This window comes from Saimiri boliviensis, chromosome 8 (assembly GCF_048565385.1).
Source record: "Saimiri boliviensis isolate mSaiBol1 chromosome 8, mSaiBol1.pri, whole genome shotgun sequence".
NCBI classification, from domain to species: Eukaryota; Metazoa; Chordata; class Mammalia; order Primates; family Cebidae; genus Saimiri; species Saimiri boliviensis.
Window position 1 is genome coordinate 55,797,927 of NC_133456.1, and position 18,508 is coordinate 55,816,434.

The window sequence follows — 18,508 nt, forward strand, 5'->3', positions numbered from 1 at the left end:
ACACATATATACTAAATATGTGTATATGTATACTATATGTATGTATATACATAGTATATATACACTATATATGTGTATATTATAGTATATATACATACATACACATATCCTATATGTATATATACAATGTATGGTATATATTTCTATACTATATATGTGTATATATATATATATATATATATATACACATATACAGTCTGAGGAAAGAAACAGTGGTGGCTATTAGTGGGAGTTCTAGTAACCAACCTGACTGACTGAGTTGTAGTACTATTCAGCAATTCTAAGCCAAGTCACTTAACTTTATTAGCCTCAGTACCCTCATCAGTGAAGATACTAGTAGTAATTACTTCCTTTATAAGATTTCTACAAGTATTCAATGGGAAACTATAATTAAAACACTTGGCATAAACTGGTATTCTGTAAGTGCTAGATTCTTGTTTTAATATATGCACATGTTTCAGGCTAGTCTCTCTATACTTTAGAGAGTATATGTGAATTCATAGAGAGTATACTTAGAGAGTATATGTGAATTCATATGTGAATGTTATGTTTTTGTCTCTCTCCTTCTTCCAAACTATAATTGGTTGTTTTTTTGAGGAGGGGTTGGGGGGATAGGTTGATTTTCCTTTTCTGGAAAACATCAAATTTACAGAATGGTGCAAGAATAAGAATAGTACAAATAACACCATATACACTTTACTCAGATTTGCTGGTTATCAACGTTTTAACCTACTAACTTGTCATTTTCTCTCTCTCCCTTTTCCCATACATAATATATTTTTAACCATTTATTATGCTTTGTAGCCATTTGAGCATAAGTTGCATCATTTGTCATGGCCATTGACCCCTAAATATATTAGCATATATTTCCTAAAAATAGGGATATGTCATTGGTTAATTTTAAATGCAATAGAAAAATATGTCATTAATTCTTTTTAAAGTCTACTTTATTCATATTGTAGTGAAAATAACACAACTGACATTTTGTTGTTTAAATTTAAGGTTTAAATTGGGGGCAGCTCATTCCCCAACACAAACTAGGTAGGGAAATAAGAACACAATTGGTGAAATATCCTTACTTGGAGCACAGAAGAAATGCACACAATCCACTATAGAAGCCAGAAATTTCACTTATGTATACTGAACACATTTGGTACAAGGAAATTTACTTTTAAATACATTATAATCTCATTCCCTTGATTCAAACTATCCTTTTCTTAAAATAAATAATACATGGTAAGGATACTGTGAAAACCTTCATGTACCTTCATAAATCATCATGGAAATTGCTTTATAATTGTAACAAATCTTGATGAAAAATGTCAGCTAAAATTATAAAGCAATTAAATAAATTAACATGACTGCCAAATATATTAGTATCCTATACTCAGCCAAAGACTAATCCATATGTTCAGAGAAGACTCTTTTTTAAAATTTAGTATGTCAATTTGAAAAAAATGGTTTCTAAGGTGATGGCAGGCAGTAAAACAAACCAAGAGCTTGGACTCCGGAGGTGGTTAGACTAGGTTTGAATCTGAGTTCCACCATTATTAAACTGTGCTTCCTTGGAAACGCCACTCCCTAAGCTCTCCAAACCTCAACTGCTGCACTCGTACTACAGAATACAGAACTGATAACACTATGTCGTGCAGGGTTCAGAGATGGTTAAAAGAGACAAATCTTGTGACTCACTTTGCACAGTGCCTGGTGCATACAGTAAGCGCTCAATTAATGATAGATGTTATTACTAAGTGGTGGGGTCTGGTCTAATATGTTTTCATAAGAAAATTATGAATTATCACACTAATTAAATTTAATCTAAAACTCCTATGGCTTTCCCTTTTTCTACACCCTGAGAACCTTAGAATAAGGAACACCAGCCAAACCATGTTTATTTAAATCTATTAACAGACACATATAAATCAAGTCCAGTGTTACGAGCTTTTATGTTTGTAATTTTTTTTCCTATTTTTTTTTCTCCAATAGGACTCTATCCACTCAGCAACTATACAATGGCAATTAAGGTTAACAACGTATAATAAGAAATACAAAGAAACAGAACACTGGGGAATTAGCTGATGCTGGGAATAGGCAGAAAATGTGCTGTTTCAAGCATGCCTATTATTGGCTAAATCATCCAATTATTAATCTTCACTATATTCTCGCCTGGCATCTAGCATTGGGTTATTATACTCAACAAAATGCTGGTATGCTCAACAAATTCTGTGAAGTCAGTTTTTCAAAACTTAGCTTGTTTAAAAAAAAAAAAAGAATCTTCATATAAATAAGGCCTCAAAGGCTGAAGAGATATTGAAAAGAGTGCTTGGGAAGTCATGCTAGAAAGGAAAGGGAAAGGGGTAAGGAAGAAAGATCAATCTTAACAGAGGGCGTATGAAGTGTCAAGCTCATGGTTGAGTGTTTCCATATATCCTGTAAACATCAGTAAAGATAATGAGGAAATGGAGTCTCAGAAAGCATAAGTAACCTGCCCAAGCCAACAAAACTAGTAAGTGGTAGAGCCTGCCAGCCTCTCAGGTCCACCACAGCTGAAAGCCCACCACATCGGAATGTTCTAGACTCAACAAGTCAAGCACTAATGATACACAGAGGGAGGGCATGAGTCTAAAGTGCACTATGCTGAATGGGCTCTGAAAGGTGGCCTGGAGGTACTGGAATGGCCTTTCCAGTGGTTTTCTTTTCCATTACATACACCGTTGTGCTAAAGTAAACTGATAGTACAAATGGTCATAAAATGCAGTGGTTTAAGATAATGACTTTGGGATCTATCAGACTGAAATCAACCTAGTTCTGTAAGTATATGTACTTGAGCCTCTCTAAATCTCATTTTCTTCATTGGAGAATGGATATAATAATAGTTACACTTCAAAAGATTAACAGGATTAAAGAAAATAACGTAAGTAATGTGTTTAACAGAGTTCCTGACACATTGGGCACACTCGATAAACACAACTTGGTTTTTAAAAAACTGTTAATTTTTAAATTAGAATGCATAAAGTCAGGTGAGTTACTCAGCCTCTCTGCTCCACCTTTACCTCATATGTAATGACAGTAATAACTACTACTAACATCATGGTACAACTAATCAAATAATACTTGTAAGTACTTAGGCTCTCTACTGACCAAGAGTGATGAATGCCAGCTGCCCTGTCTAGTGCAGAATTTAGAATTTCAGAGCCGATCTTAAAGCTTTAAAGAAATCAGTCTAGATAAGCTCTAAGGAGAAGGACTGATAAAATACATAAGACGAAAACCAGAAATAAAAAGAAGAGCCAGCTACTCTGGAAGCTGAGGTGGGAGGATCACTTGAGCCCAGGAGTTGGAGGCTGTACTGAGCTATGATCATGCCACTGTACTCCAGCCTGGGAAAGAGTGAGACTGTGTCTCCAAAAAAATAAAATAAAATAAAGAAAGAAAAGAAAAAGCAAGAAAGAAAAGGGTAAATAAGGTAGAGTATCAATAGAAGTAGCTGACATGGACTAGAATAAACAATGGCTTGTAATAAATGCCACGACAATCCATCAATCACAATGTCAGTTTTATTACTAACAAAAGCTACAATGGAGAAAATGGCTTTCGATCTTTGTTAACAAAGGGATTGTTAATAAATCACCCCCAAAATTAAGAGAAGACTCTTTTAAATTTTAATATGTGAATTTGAAAAAATGGTCTTTTAACTTACCAAACCCATTCCTCAGCAAATCTCAAAACCATGGTATTCCCAGTAAGACCCGCCTGAGTAAGACTTCCAGCAGGGATGGACAGTGAATGGCATGCTTCCCTAGAATCAGACAGAGCCCCCAGGAGAACAGGAATTGTCACCATCAGGAAAGTCCAGGTCTTTCTCATAAAGTCACTCACAGGAAAACTCACTTCTCCCCTGGCAAGTGGTAAATACAGATTCCACAGTTCAATGCTCCTGAAAGGCCAATGCAGAAATGCAAAGTGGTACTCTGCTCTGGATGGTCACAAACATGGGGAATGCTGCTGTCATTTATCAGGAGGGTTCCAAGGATGTTCCAAGTTCCTCAATGAATACAACTCCAGAGTAACAAAGAACCTTCTCGCTTCCCTCACCACCTTCCAGTGCTCCATCAGAGAGTCCCATGAATGAAAATGTGTTTACAGTTATCTGATCCCATACTCTAGCTCCAAATCACATCTAAACAAAAAGTACTGTTTTCTAAACCCGTGGTTTTTAAATTTGGCACAAAACTCCTTGCCTGGACTATTATCTTACTTTGTGAAACATAAATCATAGCTTACCTTATACATGGTGAAATAGGAGACCATGTATAAGCAATCTTGACATGGGCAATCTTGTGTTTAAGGTGATTTCCATATATACACTTTGTGCTAAACATTATGAAGAGTATAAAAACAAATCAAAAGCATAAGAATTCATTGCTACGCATGAATATCCTCTGTGAAAGAATATCCTCTTTCACAGGGTACTTTGGACAGAACCACATTTAAAGTCACAAACATTATGATGGACAAAGGAAACCTATACCACAGTAAGAAATACTCACTTCTTTGTTCTAATGACTGGCTTCTTAAAGGAAGACCAATAGCAAATCAATGCACAGCAAATAAGTTTTGATGGAAAAGGACAGGTATAAGCAGCCAAGGGGTGGGTCAGTAGGTGAGAGGAGTACCCATGTGACAGACAAGCCAGGGGAACATGGGAAAATACAGGCATGATGGGTAGGCGGGAAGGGGAGATAAAGAGTAGAAAACTGATAAAGATAAAGGTTGTTTACATTATAAGCAACAAACATCTGTGGTTACACAGAAAAGAGGTAGAGAGTTCAGATCCTTAAGAGTCTGTGTGCTTTAGATGAAGCCAAAGTTAGAGATGACATGATAGAGAAAGAGAAAGGGACAGAGGGATATCATAACAGAGTATCCAGTACACAGTAGGTGTCCAAAAGCTGGAGAGCTATTGCTATTGTTACTAGTCATAGTTTTTTTTTTTTTTTTTTTTTTTTTTTTTTGAGACGGAGTTTCGCTCTTGTTACCCAGGCTGGAGTGCAATGGTGCGATCTCGGCTCACCGCAACCTCCGCCTCCTGGGTTCAGGCAATTCTCCTGCCTCAGCCTCCTGAGTAGCTGGGATTATAGGCACGCGCCACCATGCCCAGCTAATTTTTTGTATTTTTAGTAGAGACGGGGTTTCACCACGTTGACCAGGTTGGTCTCGATCTCTCGACCTTGTGATCCACCCGCCTCGGCCTCCCAAAGTGCTGGGATTACAACTAGTCATAGTTTTGCCACAAGCTAGGCTTTGTAAGGGTTAAAGCAATCCTTTTAGACAGCCCTTAGTTTAGACAGAGGACGAGGGCAGAGAAATAACAATAAAGAGAATGTTTCCAGTGACCTTTATCTCTTTATCTGATCAGTCCTATGATGCTTGCAGAACTCTCTTGTTCATGAATTATGACCAGAAGCATTCCACCAGTGTCCAACACAACCTGAACACAGGTATGCACAATCCAGGAGACAAACTATTTTCCAACATCCAGTTCATTATCCTGGATGCTTGCTGACAAATAGGTCTACTTCATGTTATCAGCTCTGTGAAAAGACATAGGAGAAGTGTTTGATTTTAGGCAAGCCACACTAAAAACAACTACACTTAAAAGAAAACAGTAAGTTCAAATAGAACTAATGGTAATTTATGGCCCTATTTAAAATAGTAAGCAATATTAGCAGATGCTAAAATGCCCATTTGAATATGGCAACCCTATAAAGAATAGGATCACCCATGTTTACCACATCAAATTTAAATTGCCTTGTAGATCAAACGCATGTAATCCCTTTGTAAAGTCCTTTTAAGTCAATGATCAATACCTCTTAGATGGGTTACAATGGTCTCGGTATTGGGAAGAGCCTTGATGAACAAAGCGTTAAGCTGCCAAACAAAACTGACTTATCCTTTCCTCTTTTAGGCGACCTTTGCTTGAAAAGAAAGAGTTGAGCCCAGAGAAGCCAGGAGGAATGGGAGGGGCATTGTTCAGCATTCCAGAGAGCCAGCTCTACTGGATGAGTTGTATCTCGTTTTGACAGCAGCAGCATAGTAAATGACAAGCGTTGTCAGGTAATGCATTTATCTTCATGGGAAAAGCAGCCATTCCAAAGCAAGAATCTCAGATGTTGTCACATCAGCTAGGACAAGAAGTCATAAAACAGGAAGGCTATCAATGCAGGGGGAATGGTGATATCTAGACTACAATTAGGAGGAGCTGTGAACGGGCACTCCAGCTCCAAGCTCATGGGAGCTTTGACATTTTTCTTATGTGTTTCGATTATCAGCCAAGTAATTAGTGAAGCCCTTATCAGTCATCTATGACCCTTCTTGGGGCTCAAGACTCTGACCTTCCTTTCATTCGGAAAGCCTTATGGTCAAAGCAATTCTGCTGTTTCTCTCAAATTCTAAATAAGGAAGAAAAAAATAAAAGAAGAAAAATAAGGAAAATCTTTTTCCATTTCTTCCTGGAAGAAATTTGTTCATTTGTTCATTCATTCAACAAATATTTATCCTATAGTCCAGGCACCAAGGTAGGAGTGGCCTGGTCACTGAGTTAGAGATGCCGCCTGACTCATGAAAGTCAGAATCTAATTAGGACAGGCAGACACGCAGCAGGCACTACAATCAGGCACAAAACAGGCATGAAGGAGGTCATGGAGTGGGGCTTCGGCAGTGTGGAGGAGGGCAACAGGCCCAATCTGGGGAGGCAACGGAGGACTTCGTGGAGTAAGTGGCATCTGGCTAACACTTAAAAAGACAACTGTGAACTGGTCAGCCAGACAGGTAGGGAAATAGGAGAAAGTAATATGTACCAATTTTAAGAAGACACAATGTGTGTGGAAGATGAAGTTTGTATGGGGGTTGGGACAAAACTGGAGGGGGAAAAAGACAGAAATATTGGCAGATGGTTCTGAGGAACAAGGGAAGTGGGCATGTTAACATGCGCTGCAAACCCATTTATTGTAGTTTCCCATAGGTACATAAAGGAAAGACCGAACAGAAAATGATAAACCTAGATATCCTAAGAGAATCATGTCATGATTTTTTTGTATCTGAATAATCATTAAGTAATTATTAAAATTATATTGTGCATACCAGTGAATTGCTTGAACAGCAGAGAGAATATCCTTATTTTTAAGATATCGTGCCTTACATTGCTTCCAACCCCAAGACATAAAAACGTCATTATTTTAAAGAGCCAGAGCTTTAAATTCAGTCATCAGAAAATTTGTTTTCTTTTACTCTCAATAGTCTGTTTGTATATTACTCTAATCTGGCTATTACCAATAACACCCAACTTGGGAGTTAGAGAGAACTGGTTTAACCCTGACCATGCAACTTGCTGTGTGACCTTAAACAAACTATTAACCTCTCTGAGCCTCTGTTTCCTTTAAAGAAACTCACTTTATTGGGTTACTATGTATATCTGGTAAGACAATGGTTGAGTCTGCACTACCATTTCCATTTTACTGAAGAGTCAACAAGATTCAAAGAGATTATGTGACTTGTGCCAGGCCAGGTAGCCAGCAGAGTAGCCCTCAGACTTCACAGCAGGCCCCTGACCTCGTTCTGCATCTGGATCTCTTTTCTATTGGGGTTTTCCTAGTGGTGATTTTCAGTGGTAAATATAATTAAATTTCAACTTACATGCCCTTTCTTCTTACTGTAGAAATGATAAAAGTTATTGAATAAAAAAGTAAAAGAGTGAAGAAAAATAATAACCGCAACAAAAATAGTACTGGATGAACACTGTATATTGGTAAATCGTATGGTATGTGAATTATGTCTCAACAATACCATTACAAATTTTTAAAAGTAAAATAGCAGCAGATGAGGAGTAATACAACATTTCAAATGGTACAATTTTGAGAAAGTTCGAAATTGTTTCATCTTTTGACCGGTAAAACAGGGGTGCTATTACCTGCATTTCCTTTGCTAAAGAATTAAGATAAACTGAATCCTCAGTGGTAACGTGTACTATGATGCACGTACAGCTCCACTACATTATGGCAACACTAAAAATAACCTGAGAATGAAGGAGCTTTATTTCTTCATTTCCAATGACCCATGAGCCTCCTAAAATGTACAGGGAAAGAAGTCCACCCCCACTGCAAGTACCCATTCATGAGGCCATCTCTTCTCAAAATACTGAAGTCGCTGAAATGTCAATGGTAGGAAGTTTTGGAACTTACAGATTACACGAGCCCATTTCTCTGCAGCACAGTTACGTCATCATCAAGAGAAGCCATTTCCCAAATCCACAGCTTCTAATCCATTAGCACAACAAGCTGGTGGAGAGCTTGGCTTTCCCCATCATATGGGCCAAAGAATCAAAATAAACACAAATGTGGCCAGAGTAACTCAAGTCGAAAGAATCCCAAGTCAGCCCCAGTCTACTCATGTTCAAAGGCACGCACGCTACACCAGACTCCAAAACAGAACTCTTCTGAATTTCCTTCCCATTTTATGAAGGAAATGTAAAATGAATTGTTACCTGATTTCTCTTTTAATAGGAACACCATTTCTGCTTTCAAAATTCCTAATTTACTGGTTTCACAGCCGTAAAACATTAATGCCAAGGGCTTTATACAAGCAAAAACAAACATGATTTTCCACTGTATGTAAAAGACAGAGGTTGGTTTTGCCCCAATTCCTACATAGTGGTAAGCTTAAAATCAAGCCATTTAGCTCACAATCAGGTTCAATAAATCAGTGGAAAAAATGGGAGAGCATGCCAAAAATGTAACCATGGTAACACCACAGATGCGTCAAGAAATAGTGTGCTCATTTGCTTCATCCCCATTTCTTAAATTGGAATCTAAGTAGTGGAAAAATTACACAGAGAACAATTATGATTCTGCAATTACTGATTTCTGCAAAGTCGTATTGAACCTGCTATACTATAACTTCAGAGGCAGCTATGGGGCAGCTATGAAAACAGCCCCAGATTACGTAAGAGTTAAAAAGACCAGATCTGCCACTTACTGGTTACTGAACCTCCCTGTGACTTTGCTTCTTCATCTGTAAAATGGGTATTAAAGACCTCCAACTTCAAAGGGTTACTATAGAAGGAAAATCCTTCAGTGTGGAAGAGGCAGGGCAATGGTGAACTCAGGAGACTCAAAGCTCTGATCATCTTTTGACTTGACTTTGTTGGCTTACAGCATTTTCTCTGTTTCTAGATTTATAAAAATAGAATAGTAGTCCCTGCCCCACCTATGTGATTAACATTAGGAATTAATTATTAAGCCAGAATAGAAATTATTATTAGGCTATTACTAGGATTACAGTTTACAACTTCAATGCTAAAAGACTAAAAGAACTGAGGACCACAAGTTCACATTAACATATCATCACAACCTCCTCTCCATCAAATGCAGCTCAGCCACTCTGTGGACAGAGGCAACCTGGGGGCCCTGTCCCAAGTTGCTTGTAGTAAACCTCTTTTCCTCTCAGAGCCTCTGTTTTATTAAGGAGTAAAATGGAGATCCAGGGGCTATTCTAGAATCCGATCTCTGGGGGTTATTATCCAGAACTATAGTCTAAGTCCTTGCAAATCTACAGAATGCCTTAGATTAGTTCTGTTTATTCTGTTAAGTAGTATCAAGAAACAATAGCACTCTAGCATATCATTTGCAAGGTTTTATTCATTTATTTTTTAAAGAAAACCATTTATAGCAAACAAATCATAGAAATAAGCAGCGTACCTTGAACATTACATTATTCCTCCTTTCTTTTGCTGCTTTAAAAAATGGTATTTCTAGGAAAATAAATTTCAAACTTTGAAGGACTGGGTAGTAGAGAAGAGAAAGAAAAATTCTAAGTAATAAAACCAGAATCATTCCTTCCTCGTATTTTAAAAGAAGTTAAACAACCAGGAACACAGTGTGCCGCAGCACAGTGATACTTCACTACAACTGAGCTGCCAATTTATCCACCCATAGACGGACAGAAAGACAGACAGACAACAAGCTGCCTTTCCTTAACACAGACACTCTGCTTTCAGCGTTCCTGTGTCCTCTGTCTTGTTTTTTCAGATTTGGTGTAATCTAGTGGTCTGGAGGTTTGGGAATTTTTGATCTGTGGAAATCATTTCTTCAAACAAAATTATACATAAAATCCTGACTTATGAATCTGATAAAGCTGGCCAAAAGGAGAACCCTGAGAAGGAAGAGAGAGCCAACTGGTCAGTCCGAAGGCCGCTGGCCTGCTCTACTCCATTAATAACAGCAATGGTTAACATTTATGGAGACTTATGGCACACTATTACCTTACAAAATGCTTTCTGTCCCTCATCTCATTGACTCCTCATAGTAGTTCTATGAAACTAGTATCAATGATATGTCCTTTCCACTAATGTGAAAAGTGGGCCTTACAAAGGACAGATAATTTGCCTCTCACTGCAGAGCCGTGACTGAAACCCAGGCACACCATGACATTGTGCTATCGTCCCATTTTCAATTCTGATTTGCTTGAATTAAGAAGTCATTCAGCAGGCAAGCCACCAGGTGTTCCGGAACCAGTTTTTGAGATCTCCTTTCTCCCTCTGGACTTTATACACAGACACACACAAACACACACACAAACACCAGCAGTGACATGCCAAAGCCTGGCTACTTACAAGGCACAGCATGGCGGTAAAGATTATCCCTTATGGTCTGCTGGAGCTCATGATCAGGAGACCCTTTCTGGAACCGCTGATTGAGAAAATGTCGCAGGTCCTTGTTCAGCCTTCCTCCTGCAGGAAGTACATAAAATAGACATATCACATCAACAACAGGGTCCTCCTGGAAAAGGAGTAACCAAGAACTGAGTGCATGAAAGCAACAGGATGCAATTCTAGCCTGCCATGCCTGGTCACTAGGAGGGTATAATTTAGATTTTCCTCTGCAGGGGTAAAGTCAAGCAAGAACGTCATTAGATAAAATGGCACTGGCAATGCATTAATTTGGAGATCCTGTTTCACATAATACTAGAAGACTAAAATATCAAAGAATTTAATGTATCCTATTACATTTAAGTATGTGCCATAGACACATGCAGAGACTATTACTAAAAGAGTAAATTGATGAAACCTTCAAGAAGACAATCCAGCAATAACTGTCAAATGATAAAATGTTCTTTGACCAGGAATTCGACTAGTAGGAATTTACTCTACAGGTATACTTGTAAAAGTCTGCTCAAATTGCCATGAGTATTACTATAGCTTTTTTTTTTTTTTTTTTTTAAAGATGAAGTCTCACTCCGTCACCTAGGCTGGAGTGCAATGGCGCAATCTTGGCTCAAGGAAACCTCCACCTCCCAGATTCAAGCGATTCTCCTGCCTCAGCCTCCCGAGTAGTTGGGATGACAGGGACCCGCCACCACACACAGCTAAATTTTGTATTTTCAGTAGAGAAAGGGTTTGATCAAGTAGTCCAGGCTGGTCTTGAACTCCTGGCCTCAAGTGATCCGCTTGCCTCGGCCTCCCAAAGTGTTGGGATTACAGGCATGAGCCACTGCACCTGACCCTACTATAGCTTTTTTTATGACCGTAAATAAATGAAAACAGAAACCTGGAAACCAAAAGGGAACAATGAAAGCAGTTCCTCCACATAACAACCACTCTACATCAGCTAGATCTCCAAGGGTTGATACTGAGAGAAAATGTGTGGAGCTGTGCATAATGTCTGATTCCTTTTCTGTAAAAATGAATTTGGAAAAGGGAATACTGGGTATTAATAGGAGGAATCATAAGAAAGTTTTAACACCAATTTCATTTAGGAAAAAGGACTTGAGCTGGGGATAAATAAGTAGACTTCACTCTTCATCACACAGAGAGACAGACATAGACATAGACATCTCCCTACCCCGTGTTGCTTTTTAAACACTAAATGTATGTTGCTTTTGTTGTTGTTGTTAAAGCATAGTTATCTAAGTAAGTCTCTGTTTGTTTCTTTGTAATTCTCTACCTTTAACAGAACAAAAGAAAAGCTAAAAATATTATATTATCACAAAAATGTGTCAGAAAAGAGACACATTTTAAAAAATCATCATCACAAATTACAGTCTACAGGATCAACAAAAGGCTTGTAGATCGACCTAAGTAGCATTCTCTCTTAATGGAGAAAGATGCTTCAATGACAGCTAAAAATAACTAGGCTGCGGCTGTCTTTCCATTTTTAGACAAGATACAAATTAGGTAAGAGCATTTTTAGCCTTAGAGAAACAATGCAGCAACCCAGAATCACGTGAGCCACAAAATTCATGTCTTCAAATGATAACTTCCCCGTGGTCAAAAAGAGCAAATCATGAGAATGACAGTGATGGTGAAGAAGATGATATTTCCTACCTAGAGGAGGAAACTACTGATCTTTAATATCACGTTCAATATAAGATTCTGTCTACACCTGCTAATTTTGAAAGAGACTAATAAAACCCAATTTGAGCTATTTTATTTGACTGGTATTATATCTACTGTTTCAAGAGGCCTAAAGGAAAATACATATATTCAAATCAAACTTAGGTCATTCAATAATTCAACAATTATTTATTGAATGAAGACACCCACATACCACATGAACCTGGCCCCCAACAAGAAAAATCATCACGAGGTTTGAACAGACAGTTCACAATGGAATGTATATGACTATTAAGCATACAAAAAGATGTTAGACATCATTAGTCATTGGAGAAAAAAAATAAAATCACAATGAGATCCCACTAAGTAACAACTTGAATAATGAATATGAAAATGACTGGCAATATCAAGTGTTGGCAAGGTTGTAGCAAAAAAGGAACTCAAATATACTGCTTAGCAGGCATACGAAATAGTTCACCCTCTTGGGAAAACAATATCTTAGAAAGTCATACCTTCAATAGCCATGGGACCCAACAATTCTACTCTTACTTACACGAAAGAAATGAAAACAAGTCCAAAAAAAAAATCTTGTAGATGAGCCAGGTGCAGTAGCTCACGCCTGTAATCCCAGCACTTTAGGAGGCTGACACGGATGGATCACATGAGGTCAGGAGTTCAAGACTCACCTGACCAACGTGGAGAAACTTCTTCTAAAAATGCAAAATATTAGCCAGGTGTGGCAGCACATGCCTATAATCCCAGCTACTGGAGTGACTGAGGCAGGAGAATCACTTGAACCCAGGAGGTGGAAGTTGCAGTGAGCCGAGATCGAGCCATTGCACTCTAGCCTGGGCAACAAGAGCAAAACTCCATCTCAAAACAACAACAACAAAAAAAACAACTTGTAGATGAGTCTTCACGGCAACTTTACTTGTAAATAGCCAAAAACTGAAAACAACCCAAATGCCCATTAAAAGGTGAATGAATAAGCAAACTGTGGTATAACCAAGCACTGGGGTGTGACACAGCAATTGAAAGAAACTACTAACACATGCATTAATAGTGATGCATCTCAAACACAGAATGTTGAGCAAAAGAAGTCAGACACAAAAGAGAAAATATTGCATGCTTTCATTTATTTAATTTACAAAGTTTTGGGATGGATTAAAAAATTTTGGAATGGACTAATTTATAGTGAGAGAAAACAGTTTAATTGTTACAGAGAGCTGAGGATAGGTAAAAACTGACTGCAAAAGGCATAAGGGAATAAGATCTATGGGTCTTCCCCATTGGGGGAAACAGGGTGAAAGACTTCTATATGATTTCTACACATGGAGGTTTCTATACATGAGGCTTCTATATTATTATTTTTTATGCTTATTTATAATTATATTTAATACTTTCTTTTTTCTTGTTTCTACTTAAATTTTTTTAAAATTATACCTTAAGCTCTGAGATACATGTGTAGAATGTCCGGGTTTGTTATATAGGTATACACATGCCATGGTGATTTGCTGCACTGATCAACCTAAAATCTGTATTAGGTATTTCTCCTAATGCTATCCCTCCCCTAGTCTCCCACCCACTGAGAAGTCCCAATGTGCAGTGTTTCCCTCCCCGGGCCCATGTGTTCTCATTGTTCAACACCCACTTAGGAATGAGAATATGCGGTGTTTGGTTTTCTGTTCCTGTGTCAGTTTGCTGAGAATGATAGTTTCTAGCTGCATCCATGTCCCTGCAAAGGACATGAACTCATCCTTTTTTATGGCTGCATAGTATTCCATGGTATATATGTGCTACATTTTCTTTATCCAGTCTATCATTGAGGAGCATTTGGGTTGGTTCCACATCTTTGCTATTGTGAAGAGTGCTGCAATAAACATATATGTGCATGTGTCTTTATAGTAGAATAGTTTATATTCCTTTGGGTATGCACTCAGTAATGGGATTGGTGGGTCAAGTGGTATTTCTGGTTCTAGATCCTTGAGGAATTTCCACACTGTCTTCCACAGTGATATCCTGTGAATACATAATATTTTCAACATCAGTTTTTTTAAAAATGGGGAGCACGAGGCAACATTCTGGAGGAGATGCCAATACAATATTTTCTTTTTTTGAGGCAGAGTCTCATTCTGTTGCCCAGGTTGGAGTGCAGTGCCACAATCTCAGCTCACTGCAACCTCTGCCTCCTAGGATCAAGTGATTCCTGTGCTTCAGCCTCCCAAGTAGCAGGGATTACAGGCACCTTCCACCACACCCAGCTAGTTTTCATTTATAGTAGAGATGGCATTTCACCATGCAGGCTAGGCTGACCTCAAACTCCTGGCCTCAAGTGATCTGTCCATGTCGACCTCCCAAAGTGCTGAGATTACAGGCATGAGCCACTCTCCTGGCCCCAGTATAATATTCTTGATCGAGATAGTAATAACACAGGTTTATATATTTGTCAAAATTCACAGAACTGTATCAGGCGTCCCCAAACTATGGCCCGCGGGCCGCATGTGGCCCCCTGAGGCCATTTATCCAGCCCCCCGCCACACTTCAGGAAGGGGCACCTCTTTCATTGGTGGTCAGTGAGAGGAGCACAGTATGTGGTGGCCCTCCAATGGTCTGAGGGACAGTGAACTGGCCCCCTGTGTAAAAAGTCTGGGGACGCCTGGTATACATAAAATAAGTGTAGTATTATATGTAAGCTATACCAACAAAACTGATTCAAAGGTTTAAAATATACATAATGATTGGATGAGTACTATGTGTCAGTCAATGCTCAGTTTGCATAGTTCTCAGTTTCCCTTTAGAGAGTTGAACTGAAGGAAAAAAGAAAGCAAATCTTGGTACTTAAGCCAGACAGGCCTACTTCTGAATCCTGGCTCAACTGTTTATTAGCTGGTGAGTCTGAGCACAGGGCTTAATCTCTGAACCTTGCTTTTCTCATCTGTAAAAATAGAACACTGATGTAACAGTAGTGCTGTCATAAGATTGTTGTGAGGATTAAATGAAAGATAGCACTCAGTGAAAGATGGAAAGTATAATTATTATGTTGTTGAACGGACAATTGTTGAGGTGAGGGGGCAAAGAAAAAAATCAGTCCAGATGTGAACTCTTACTCTTTAAAAAAAAAAAAAAATCTATGCAAACAAAATTTATTCTATTGGCTTAGAAATAGCCAGAAACAAAATATAGATCTATGAAGATTTGGATGAAAGGATATTTCTAGTGCTTCTGTATTTCTAGTGTTTATATTTTAGCACAAGTAGATTATTAATAAAAATCTACTTGTGCTAAAAGAGTGTGGACCTACATAAACTCATTAACAAATATTTAGTGTGTGCTTAATGTATTCTAGGCGTTGTGCTGGAGCTGAAGTTCAGGAAATGAAATCAACTAGTAAATCACTGATATGTGATCTCTCTACCTGCTGACTCTAGCTTGAGGTATAAGGCACACTAGAAACTGACTAAAACAAATGTTTACCAGCAAAATTCCCATTTGCAATGTAGGATTTTATATTTCTCTTAGGTGACAAGAGTTCATGACATTACAAAGACACTGACAGTTATCATTTGAGCCACGGCAAAGATGTCTATGATATCCAAAATGCTTGAGTCAAAAGCAACATTCCAAAGGCATTTTCGGATACAGTATCTCTTTATTACATATATAACAAAGATTTGTACATCCTTATGGATCATATGTGGTAACTATCAAGATAAACCAGGGGTATACAGATTGGAAGGCATTCTACTCTTTTTATTTTTTTGGAGGCAGAGTCTCACCCTATCACCCAGGCTGGAGTGCACTGGTGTGACCATGGCTCACAGTAGCCTTGACCTTTCAGACTCAAGCAATCTTCCAGCCTCAGCCCTCCAAGTAGCTGGGACTACAGGTATGCACCACTACATCCAGCTATTTTTAAATTTTTTGTAAATACAGGTTCTCACTGTGTTGTCCAGGCTAGTTTTAAACTCCTGGGCTCAAGCAACCCTCCTGTCTCAGCCTCCCAAACTGCTGGATTACATGTGTGAGCCACCATGCCCCACCTGGAAGGCATTCTTAAGTATAAGCTCCTGGTTTGCACCTAAACTTACGTTCAAACTAGCCAAGGTAGCTAGGGTTTATGGTCATCAAACTAAAACTCCTCTCTACTGTGGATGTGTAAAGGGTCAGGGTTTACTGTGCTGCCAGTTAACATTTACTCTGAGTTCCATGACATTTGGACTTGAAAAGCTTCAACTTTCACATTCTATTAAGAATACCGTAATTTTTGGCATCTAATCTCAAATTAACTGTCAATTACTCAAGGGACATGTCTATAAATTGTCTACTAATTGTCAAGGGCAGTGAGCCAATATAATAGTAAGTTAGAAGACAGTTTGTCATAGCATCTTCAGTTTCTTTGAAATTCAAGATTTCTTGTGTAAACAGAAAAGAGAACATAGGTCAAACATACAGGCATGCACTATATAGCAAAGCTCCAGTCAAAGACATATGCACCATGGGTCCCACAAGATTATAACGCTGTATTTTTACTGTACCTTTTCTATGTTTGTATATGTTTAGATGTGCAAATACTTACCATTGTGCTACAGCTGCCTACAGTGTTCAGGAACGTAGCATGCTATACAGGTTGTAGTCTGGGAGCAACAGGCTATACCATATAGCCTAGGTGTGTAGTAGGCTATACCAACTAGGTTTATATAAGTGCATTCTATGATGTGTGCATGACTAAATCATCTAAGGCCACATTGCTCAGAATGTATTCCAGTCATTATGCGATACATGAATATATGTAGAACTTTTTCCAAGAAATTTTAACTGGGGAAAATGGGACTTCGACTCTCTCTTGATGTGCCATTATTTTATATTTCTGTATCTTATCTATACATCTGGAATTCTGTGTCTTTTATATTTACAGCAATATAACTCTGCTTTTTTCACCCATGAGTTTACAAAATGTTAATCATGTTTGATGGATGTAACTTTTATTTCAAATGTTGTATAATATTCAGTATTAAAATAAACCAAAATTTATTTCTCCTTCATAGAAGTTATTTCCAATATAAACAATATTGCTATAAATATTACTGTGATGCTTCCCTCTCTCAACTTCTTTTCAGCAAATGTGTGAGGGTTTTCTCTCTAGATTATCTAAACCTGGAAATGGACACAGACATCTTCCATTTGTCTTAGTATTTCTGAATTCATTTCCAAAATGGTAGTACCAATTTGCCTTTCCATAAATAGTTCTGGCAGTCTTGTTTTCCACACTTAGGGCGCCATTTGCTGTTGTCACTATCTTTCAAGTCCCCAAGACCACTCCTTGACTGGATGAATCACTAGGAAGATTTGGAGGACTCCTTATATAGTTGTACTCATGGCTATGGTTTATTACAGCAGAAAGATACAAAGCAAAATCAGCAAAGAAAAAGCTTCACAGAACAAAGTCCAGAGAAAATCAGGTGTAAGTTTCTAAGTGTCCTCTCCAAATGACATCACACAGGACACACATACATCCCCAAAGAACACATGTGAAAAGCTGTCCACCAGAGAAGCTCCTTAGACATCCAGGGCCCAGCATTTTTACTGGGAGTTGGTCACGTAAGCAGCCTCTGCCTGGCACAAACAAAAACTCCAAAATCTTGGCGGGGGTGAGGGGACAGCATAAATAATAGCATTTGGGTATACAGACTAGATATAAAGAGCCACTCTTATCAGTTATCAAAGTGGAAGAAATCCCATGAAATGCAAATTCCCAGATGCCAGCCAAGGGCCACCTCAGCATTCAAACTAGCTGCCACTAACTCTTTTCTGCACATTTCAACTTTACAAATGCCCCCCAATCTACTAGATACAATGATATCTTAATGTTATATTAACTTATAATTACTGATTATGACTGAGATTGAGCATTTTTGTTTTTTAAATTGTCTTTTATGTTTTCCTTTCTGTTACTTGCCTTTTCACATTTCTTATATGTTTTTTCCTATTAGGTTATCCTGTTATTCTTGATAAAGAGATATTCTTACATATTCTGGGTAGTGTTCCTTTAGCCCTTATTTATGCTATAAATTTTGCTTATCATTATTTAAACAAAAAATAATCCTCTAATATAACTGAATG

The 18,508-nt window shown here is 38.1% G+C and overlaps 1 protein-coding gene across 22 annotated transcripts in view; it reads right to left on the reverse strand.

Moving 5' to 3' along the window:
- Positions 1-18,508, reverse strand: part of MAGI1 (membrane associated guanylate kinase, WW and PDZ domain containing 1) — a 680,038-nt gene that overhangs the window by 256,826 nt on the left and 404,704 nt on the right. For all 22 annotated transcript variants that reach the window (XM_039477259.2, XM_074404507.1, XM_074404511.1 and 19 more), the window contains exon 2: positions 10,670-10,786. In XM_039477259.2, coding sequence (XP_039333193.1) covers positions 10,670-10,786 — 117 coding nt within the window. The remainder of the gene's footprint in view (positions 1-10,669; positions 10,787-18,508) is intronic.